Source organism: Helianthus annuus, chromosome 1 (assembly GCF_002127325.2).
Source record: "Helianthus annuus cultivar XRQ/B chromosome 1, HanXRQr2.0-SUNRISE, whole genome shotgun sequence".
In the NCBI taxonomy this organism is placed as follows: Eukaryota; Viridiplantae; Streptophyta; class Magnoliopsida; order Asterales; family Asteraceae; genus Helianthus; species Helianthus annuus.
Window position 1 is genome coordinate 141,541,024 of NC_035433.2, and position 9,724 is coordinate 141,550,747.

At 39.4% G+C, this 9,724-nt stretch overlaps 2 protein-coding genes across 2 annotated transcripts; one reads left to right on the forward strand and one right to left on the reverse strand.

The window, feature by feature from the left end:
* The first annotated feature begins 4,339 nt into the window (after positions 1 to 4,339).
* Positions 4,340 to 5,949, forward strand: LOC110917255 (UDP-glycosyltransferase 73E1). The gene has a single exon (XM_022161843.2). The coding sequence runs from the start codon at positions 4,351 to 4,353 to the stop codon at positions 5,836 to 5,838; it is 1,488 nt and encodes a 495-aa protein (XP_022017535.1). The 5' UTR covers positions 4,340 to 4,350; the 3' UTR covers positions 5,839 to 5,949.
* A 167-nt stretch (positions 5,950 to 6,116) lies between these two features.
* Positions 6,117 to 7,946, reverse strand: LOC110917717 (UDP-glycosyltransferase 73C6). Its single transcript, XM_022162177.2, has one exon. The coding sequence runs from the start codon at positions 7,768 to 7,770 to the stop codon at positions 6,277 to 6,279; it is 1,494 nt and encodes a 497-aa protein (XP_022017869.1). The 5' UTR covers positions 7,771 to 7,946; the 3' UTR covers positions 6,117 to 6,276.
* Between the last annotated feature and the right edge of the window lie 1,778 nt (positions 7,947 to 9,724).

The following is a 9,724-nucleotide window of genomic DNA, read 5'->3' on the forward strand; positions in this document are numbered from 1 at the left end:
AAACGGTTTTCATAGAGGTCTCATCGACTGTACTCTTTTCATCAAGGAACAAGATGGAGATCTTCTTCTGGTACAGGTATACGTTGATGACATTATTTTTGGTTCTACTAATGATGTTTTGTGTAGGGAATTCGAGCGCATTATGCAGGATAAATTCGAGATGAGTGCTATGGGGGAAATGACCTTCTTCTTGGGCCTACAAGTACAACAAACGGAGTCTGGGATATTCATCCATCAGACTAAATATGTTGGTGACATCTTGAGCCGGTTCCAGATGTCTGACGCAACGCCCATTGGTACCCCATTGCCAACCAATCACGGAATTACTCCAGATTTGAAGGGAGAAGCTGTTAGTCCCTCAATCTATCGCGCCATGATCGGATCTCTTATGTACCTCACAGCATCAAGGCCAGACATAATGTACCCAACGTGCCTACTTGCCAGATATCAAGTTAACCCGAAGGCCTCTCATCTTGCTGCTGTTAAAAGGATTTTTCGTTATTTGAAGGCGTACCCTGACACCGGTCTGTGGTACCCTAGGGATAATAACTTTGAATTGGTAGCTTTCAGTGATTCTGATTTCGGCGGATGCAAAATCGACGGTAAATCCACAACGGCTGGATGTCAGTTCTTAGGAAATCGCCTAGTTACATGGCAGTGCAAGAAGCAGACGTGTGTCGCTACATCAACATGCGAAGCTGAATACATTGCTGCCTCAAGTTGTTGCTCCCAAGTTCTTTGGATCCAACAACAAATGCGGGACTACGGTTTTGAATTCCTAACTACTCCTATTTACGTTGATAATTCTGCTGCTTTAGATATCACTAGAAATCCTGTGCAGCATTCAAAGACCAAACACATCGAAATCAAATATCACTTCATACGTGATTGCTTTGAGAAAAGGCTAATCGATGTTGTTAAGGTCCACACCGATGACCAACGTGCCGACTTATTTACCAAAGCATTTGACAAATCAAGATTTGACTTTTTACTATTGGTAAACGGCATTAAGGTCAAGCAAGAGTAAAACCAACATCGGAAAATCATTTTTGTAAATACCTTTGTGTTTTAAATTTGTCTTAGTTTATTGATTTTAGGGGGAGTAAATCCAAAAATCAGAAAATCCAAAAACATCGAAAAATTTCAAAAACACAAAAACAATAGAAAAACAAAAATGAGTTTCCTGGCGAGCAAAAGAGAAAATGATAGTACATCAGTGGTCTATCCAAACCTCTTTAAACCTTAAATGAAAAACGATAAGCAGCTCTATATAAGATGTATCGGTAGGCTCACAATCATTTTAAAGTGTGCAGGGTGATATAAATCTTAATCGACTGAAGACCAGGTGGGAACCATTCATTGGCATATGGTCTTAGTACCGAAATTTCGTTTGATAGATTGCCGAGGTTCTGAGATATTCGGTCTTTATGCTGCTTATCATCTGGGTATCATGGCTGTATCTTTTACCGAAAAATAACGGGGACACAAGTCTAGATCTTCCATGATACTATACATACGTGTACATATTGCATACTGCATTCGACCTCAATAAGTGATAAACAATCACATGTCCATATCAAATAAGTGATAATATATCACATTTATCCGGGTGTCAAGTTCGTCTCTCTGCTGTACGGAAGTACTGACCTGTTCACGGACTTGCATCTGTGCCCTCATGCATACGAAAATCAAGTTCCTCATCAATAAGTGATTTTATCACAAAGGGCTTGTTTTCAATTCAAAATAAGTGAGTATCTCACATTTTATACGGTCAAACAGATGATAATCGGTATACTCACCGGTAAGATGAACTCTCGTGCATACCTTGATACGGGAATGTGTCGTGATGTGGATGAACACCGGTCGGTAAGTATAAATCATACCTTAACGTATCCCCTCGCCATGATTACATCTGATAAGTTGAGCTTAAGTGGACAACAATACCGATAATTGTTATAGGATGCTTATCTTAATGTTAACTAACTGAACAACAAGAGTGTTTTGGCATGACCGTACACTGATATGATTCTCTTACCCTCGAAACTCGCAAAAAGAATGTTTGTTTATATTTATTTATTTACTGCTTAACTCTTATTGTTTTTTCTTTTAAACAGTTTCGTCGTTTGGTGCATATCAGTACGACATTAGCGGTGATGTCGTTTGATAACACTCAAAGGATTCTAAATTGTTATCTTTTAAATTTTAGAAAAGCCAAAAAGATTTTATTTCTGCTTTATTTTCGATCGTACGATGTTGGAGCTCAAGTCTTCGTTACCTGAAACCTGACTGAAAACCGAATTGGCTAAATCTTCATAAACGGTCAAAAATTTGCATGTTTTGAAAGTTAGAATTTAAAATTGATAAATTTATGAAACTTTCAAACTGTCGGACGGTGTTTGTTTATGACATGGTCATTCGTGTGTCATTTGTTTATACTATATTCCAAGCAGTTGTTCTCATTACGCGTTTAGATTTCTTGCATGTGCAGATTCTAAAGGCTAGGAGAACATGGTCGATGACAAGCTTTGGAATGAAGACACGAAGGCACTCAACTGATGAAGATGATCGAGTTGCCGCTGGCCATCATCAACACCACAAGGATCTCACTTCATAAAGATAAAGTCTTTTCACGAGCATAACTCAAGGGGGAGCTTATGTTAAGGGGGAGTTTGTCAACACACTTTCTACATGATACGGGTAGTTTGTTGATACACTCTCTGCTTTCAAGACGTGAAGACTTTGAAGATCCTCCGACTTTGAAGACTTGAAAGGACATCAGAGTTTTTGAGAACTCGAAGACCAAAGACCGTCGAAGTTCAAGACGAGTCTACATTTATTGGAAGACAAAGACAAAGCTACAGCCAAGGGGGAGTTTGTTGGTGCACTTGTGTCTGTACTTTGTCTGTATTCGGTCTGATATAAACGATGTCCTGATTTGTGTTGTAAGTTGACCAAGTCAACCATCCTCCGGTTTGACTTGGACAACAGTTGAAAGATGCTTGTCTGTATCGAAGGATAAGAGGTCGAAGGATGATGTGGATCCTTCGACCTCATCGAAAGATATGCTTCGAATATTAGACCTCGAAGGATAATCCTTCGAGGTCAATGCTCATCTTTCGAACATGTAGTGATCGATAGATGATCCTTCGGACCATCTATCAGATCGTTCGAGCAGACCTGCTGAGCTGGGTATATATACCCATGCATGTGTTGAGTGTGAGTAAGTTCTGCAGCTCTGCCATTTTGCACCGAGAGATAGAGAGTTCCTTTGAGAGCATTCTGTCGGAACTCACACACACACACACTTGAGAGTTTACATGTTAGATTTGTAAACATTGAGCTTGTAACCGAATCCTCATTGCATTAATACGACTAGTGTTAATCGGTGAACTTGTGTGTTTGTATCTTTACTTGCTACTAACTCGGTTTGCCTCCTAGCTTGGATTCCGCACTCGCTAGTGGGTTAGTATAACAAGGTTTGAGGTTCGTCATCCTCCGCGAAAAGGGACCTACAGGTTGACCCGATCACGACCTATTCAACCCGAATTTTTTTATTTTTTTCTGAAATTAATATATTTAAATTAAATTTTACTTAAAAAACACAAATGTATATATAATATCATATTTAAATTATAAAATCTATGTTAATTTCTCTTTTTAAGTTATAATCATTGCATAAAATACACACCCTATTCAATTTATGACATAAAATATATTGTAAAAAAAAATATAATATAGTAGAAATGTGTTAAACGGGTTAACCCGTCAACCCGACCAGGTTGACCCGAACCCGACCCGTTAACCTAAACGGGTTCGCGGATTCAACCTGAAACTGACCCGAACCCGTTTAGACTAAACCTAAACCCGCGAATTTCGTGTTAGGTTCGTGTCGGGTTTTTGGGTCGTGTCAGAAATTCACGCCCCTACCTGTCGCCGCTAAAGGTGGCCCGTTCTTGTAGTGAAAATAATTAGTCAATAAACGTTAAATTGCTGAAGGTTATTCCAGTTAGTTTCCAGTCATTTAGTTGATACACAATAATTAGTCCACTTGCAATTTGCAAATCCTTTAAAATGACTAGTATGGAGCTATGGAATCAAAGTAGGCGGCTTAGGTTGAATGCGTGCCATCCACTCCTTTAACTTTTGGAAGTATACATGCATCTACATATCATGGTTTGGGGATTATTTTTATTTATTTTGTTTAAACTGAAAACGTATTGATCAAGTAAATAGTGTGTGTTTGGAAAAAAAGAACATATAATATGAACATGAAACATCATTTTACCAACTATAAATACACCTACTGATTATCCTTTTAAGTTATTACCCAAACTCAACTTCTCATCATCAATGGCTTCCTCTCCCAAAGACCTTCACTTTGTCTTGTTTCCTCTAATGCAACAAGGCCACATGATACCAATGATCGACATTGCACGAATACTAGCCCACCGTAACGCCACAGTTACAATCATCACAACTCCAGTTAACGCCACCCGTTTCAAGCCAGCCATCGATCGGGCAATCCAAGCCAAGCTCAAGATCCAAGTTATCGAACTTCAACTCGCCTTAGCCGAAGTTGGTTTGCCTGAAGGATGTGAAAATTTCGACATGATTCCATCGGTTGATCTCTTTGTTAACATGTATGCCGCCATGGACAAGTTGGAAAAGCCATCAGAAGAAGTTCTGAGGCAGCTAACACCGGCTCCTAGTTGCATCATCTCCGACAACCAGTTTCCCTGGACGACTGATCTAGCTCATCGGTTCGGTATTCCTAGACTTGTGTTCCATGGACCGGGATGCTTTACGTACTTGTGTTTACACATTGTGGTGAATACTAATGTACTAAGTGAAATCAGATCTGATTTGGATTACTTTGTGTTGCCCGGGATACCTGACCGGATTGAGCTCACGAAGGCACAAGCAGGCGGTTGGGGGAAAATTAGGGAGATGGAAGGGATGGAGGACTTCTTTGAACGAATGAGTATGGCCGAGGAAGGTGCGGATGGGGTCGTGGTTAATAGTTTCGAAGAGCTGGAGCCGAACTATGTTAAACGGCTCGCAGAGGCGAAAGGTAAGAAGGTATGGTGTATCGGGCCGGTTTCACTGCATAGCAGAAGTTTTCTAGATATGGCAGAGAGAGGAAAGAAGGCCGGGATCGATGGGCATGATTGCTTGAAATGGTTAGATACGAAGGATCCGCGATCGGTGATCTTTGTTTGTTTGGGAAGTATGTCGAGTCTTAGCAACGAGCAGGTACTCGAGCTCGGGTTGGGATTGGAGTTATCAAGCATACCGTTTATTTGGTGTATAAGATCAACCACAGACGAGACGGACATATGGTTGTCGGGATATGAAGAAAGGGTAAAAGATAGAGGCTTAATTGTTCGCGGTTGGGCACCACAAGTCTTGATACTGTCCCACGAGGCGGTTGGTGGTTTTGTATCTCACTGTGGATGGAACTCGACTCTTGAAGGGGTTGCAGCCGGGGTACCGATGGTTACATATCCGCAATTTGCGGATCAGTTTTTAAATGAAAGACTTGTGGTAGATGTGTTGAAAACAGGAGTGAGCATTGGTATGGAGGTTCCTGTTGCTATTGGAGAGAAAGATAAGTTTGGAGCGTTGGTGAAGAAAGAGAACATCAAGACGGCGGTAGAAAGTGTAATGAACGACGGAGGGGAGGGAAAGGCGAGAAGAGAGAGAGCTAGAGAGTTTGGGGAAATGGCGACGAAAGCAATGGCGGAAGGGGGTTCTTCGTATGTCAACACGACGTTGATGATGCAAGATGTTATTGAGGAATTAGCCAAGAACACAAAACCGATTCAAGATGTGTTCTAGGCATTTTAATGTGTAGATGGACTGAATGTGACTAGGTCCATTTTAAGATTTTCGGGTGTGATTGTATACAAATGTTTACTTTGAATGCAACCTTTTTTGGTGATTACTGTAGTTCTTTACTATTCAAAAAGAATCAAGATTATTTATCAGTTATTACTATAATTCTTTACCAAAAGAACATGAACAAGAGAATCCATCCGTTTAACCGTATGTGTTAGTTCGTCAGTTGGTTAAAGTTATTCGGTTCGTTTGCAAGCCTAACTTCAATGGCCATGCTATTTTCATAAGACTAATGTTTATTTAGTTGCTAAATTTGGCTATAATCAAACACATACGACTGCCTTATGATATAAACATGACTTGTATACTGTACGGCAGATACTCGAATAAGACTGATACTTGGTGCCTGTTCTTAACCAAAATTTGGAAGTATTAGCTTCAAATGATTGACTTTTGGCTTCTAACATTTGCAAGTTCAAGTAGATCTTGTATTAACAAAGTCAAGTTATGGTGAGAAGACCCTCCTTCTTCGATTGCTTTCTTCGCTACCATCCCGAGTGCTTTCGCTTTCTTTCTTCTCTCATTTCCTTCCGATCCCGGGTCCATTACTTTTTCTATAGCTGTTTTGACCTGCTCGCTCTTCACGGTGACCCCTAATCTATCTTCCTCGCCCCAATGTACCACACCGGGAGCACCAACACCCACACCAATTCCTAACACGTGAACAACTAACTTCTCGTTCAAGAACTGGTCGGTAAACTGAGGCCATGTGATCATAGGGACACCAGCAGAAACCCCTTCCAAGACTGAATTCCAACCGCAGTGTGTCAAGAACCCTCCAACCGAAGGGTGCGATAAGATTAGGAGTTGCGGTGCCCAATCTCTGATTATGAGCCCTCTATCTTTTATTCTGTTTTCAAACCCGTTTTCTGATAACCATTTCTCAACCTCTTGAGCTTTGTCTCCAGCTCTAATCACCCATATGAATGGGGATTTAGATGCTTCCAGGGCTAATCCGAGCTCGATGAGTTGAGGAGGGGTGATCTGACTAATGCTACCGAAGCAGGCGTAGACCACTGATCCAGGTTCCTTGGAATCGAGCCATTTCAAGTAGAGTTGATCATCACTAGAGGTACTGTTACCCATTAAGGATTTACCCGAATCGTTACTCTTCGACAGTGATAACGGTCCTATACACCAAACCTTACCCCTTTTTAACTTCTTAAATTCGTTAACATAGTCTTGCTCCAACTCCTCAAAACTGTTGATCACCATCCCATAAGCTCTCGACTCGGATTCTCTCACTCGTTCAAGCCGTTCAGGCATTGTAAAACGACTAGGATTGAACTCAGTTGGCAGCTGAGCTCGAGTTATCTCAATCCGGTCAGGCAGCCCAGGGAGAACAAAAGGCTCCGACTCAGGCAAATCATTGAACACCTTGGACGCATAAAGATGATGAGTACACAACTGTTTGAAACAACTCATTCCGTCAAATATGACCAAAGGAATCTTACACTTAGCCGCCGTATCACCCGTCCAGAGCAAATACTTATCAGATAACATACAACTTGGTCGAGGATTTAGCGAATCAAAACATTGTTCGAGTCTTTGTTGTAACATATCAACTGCAGCTGTAAAGTTTGTAACTAAATGTAAACCAGGTAAAGCATCTAAACTTTCGCATCCTTCCGGTAGTCCATTTTCGGTGGCGGGAAACGGGAGTTCAAGAAAACGCACCGGGAGTCCGGACTTGATGTGTTGTTGGAGAGTGGAACCGTATCGAATGGCGTTTAGAGGTGTGGTGACGATGGTGACCATAACATTCGGTCGCTGTGCGAACAATTTGGCCATGTCGATCATGGGGATGGTGTGGCCGGGAGCTAGATAGGGAATAAGGAGGATGTGAAGTTGGTTGACTGGTTCAGAAGCCATTGCTGAATTCTTGTGAATGGTGTTGATTTGGGAATTCTTCAAATTGATACTTCTAGATAAGCTGCTTGAATTTATTCCGGTACCTGCTTTTGAAGGAGTGCTCGGCAGCGAGAAGAAAGAGTTAGACTGTCGGTAGTGAAGCCACCAATCATGTCCATTAATGCCCACCCACCGCCCGGCGTGTTTGACACTTTTTTTTTTTTTGGCGTGTTTTGAATCACGGAGTTGGGGCGAAATTTTGACCAATCAATCTGTTGCAACTGTCAAAAAGTAACGGCTAGTTTTATTTATTTCTTTTTTTTATTTCTCACCTCTATATATATATACACATATAGAGGGTCGAGATTTAGAGAAAACAATAGAAAGTGTGAGAACGGTGAGAACGCTTATGGATCGTCCGATTAAAACAATCTATGGACTAGATTAGCGCGGTGACATTTTCGTAAATAACATCAATTTTATTACGTGGACGCGCTTCATTAAGGGTAAAAGCGTCATTTGACTACTCCAAACAAAACGTCATCGTATGAAAATAAAACGCCAAAACAAAAATCACACACCATTCTATCTAAAGACGTCATTAGATATAAAACGTCAAACTTAATTATAGTAAAATCCCGCCTAAAAAAACCGCCAAAAAAATCCTATATATAGAATAACTCAGACCTTCAATTAAAAAACACACACAAAAACCTCAAACGCCATATTTAATATATATCATTCGTCTGATAAACGCCAGAAAACCCAAACATCAAATATATTGTTGTCAATAAAGTGTAACTGTATGGTGTGGACAACATTGTCAGTTATCTTTCTTAACTGAGGATTAACAATGTTATCCATCACCATACAGCAACACTTTATTGATTTTAGCATGATCAAATTTACAGTTTTAAGATGGTTTATTTTGTGGCGTTCTTTTTCTCAGTAAAACGCCAAAAAAAGATAACATTTTGGCTGAAAGGGTGTAAACTCAAAAACATTTTGCTGCATGAGATGGACAAAAATTATAGAAAAAGAGGCTGATTTCATACTAAAGTCGAAACAGCCAGTGAAGATGCTTCAAAAGAAGAAAGAGACTGGTGACAACGAACATTTGGAAGATCAATATTTATTTTGTTTAATTTTCTTTTTCAGTTTATTGTTATTTAATAAACAACGCCATATCTAATAAAAACGCCAAAAAGACAAATGTCTTACACCTTTGGCGTTTATCAAACAATCATAAAATTACTTTGGAAAAGTATTATAAAAAAACTTTTTTTATATATTCTTTTTTTTTTCCTTTTCAGTTGATTGTTGTATAATAAAAACGCCAAAACAGCAAAAATGCTTGTTTAAACGATATCATCCCGTTAAACGCCCCCCAAAACTCCCAAACTATAATAAAATTAGTTTGAAAAAGTATTATAAAAAACCAAAAAATAAAAAATAAATGAAAAACAAACTTGAAAATGTAACTAGAAACAGTAACTTCAAATCAGTAATACTAAAGATAGGGAAAATTTATTATATTAGAATCTGAAAAGCCAAACTTTAAAGATGGGACGTGTTACAGACTTCAGAGATAAAGCTTGTCAAAAACAATAATTACAAACAGTAACTGAAAAGACGAATACTTTATTATAATAACGCACCACCTAACTTAGGCGCCAAAAAGAGATACTATAAAATGATACGACTCAGCAACTTCCATTTGATCAAACCAAAAAAAAAAAAAACAAACGCCAATACTACTAAATAGCACTCACTGTAAAACGCCAAAAAAAATAAAGATGGCTAATATGCTTTCTTGGAAATTCAGTATTGTTATTCGTCAAGTTTCACTGAATGAATTGTTAGCGGATGCGAGTAACTCAGTAAGATTTTGTTGCATGAGATGGACAAAAATTCAAGAAAAAGATACTGATGCCAGTTTAGTGCCGTCATTTTGCATTTTTTTGTTCTTGAAGAA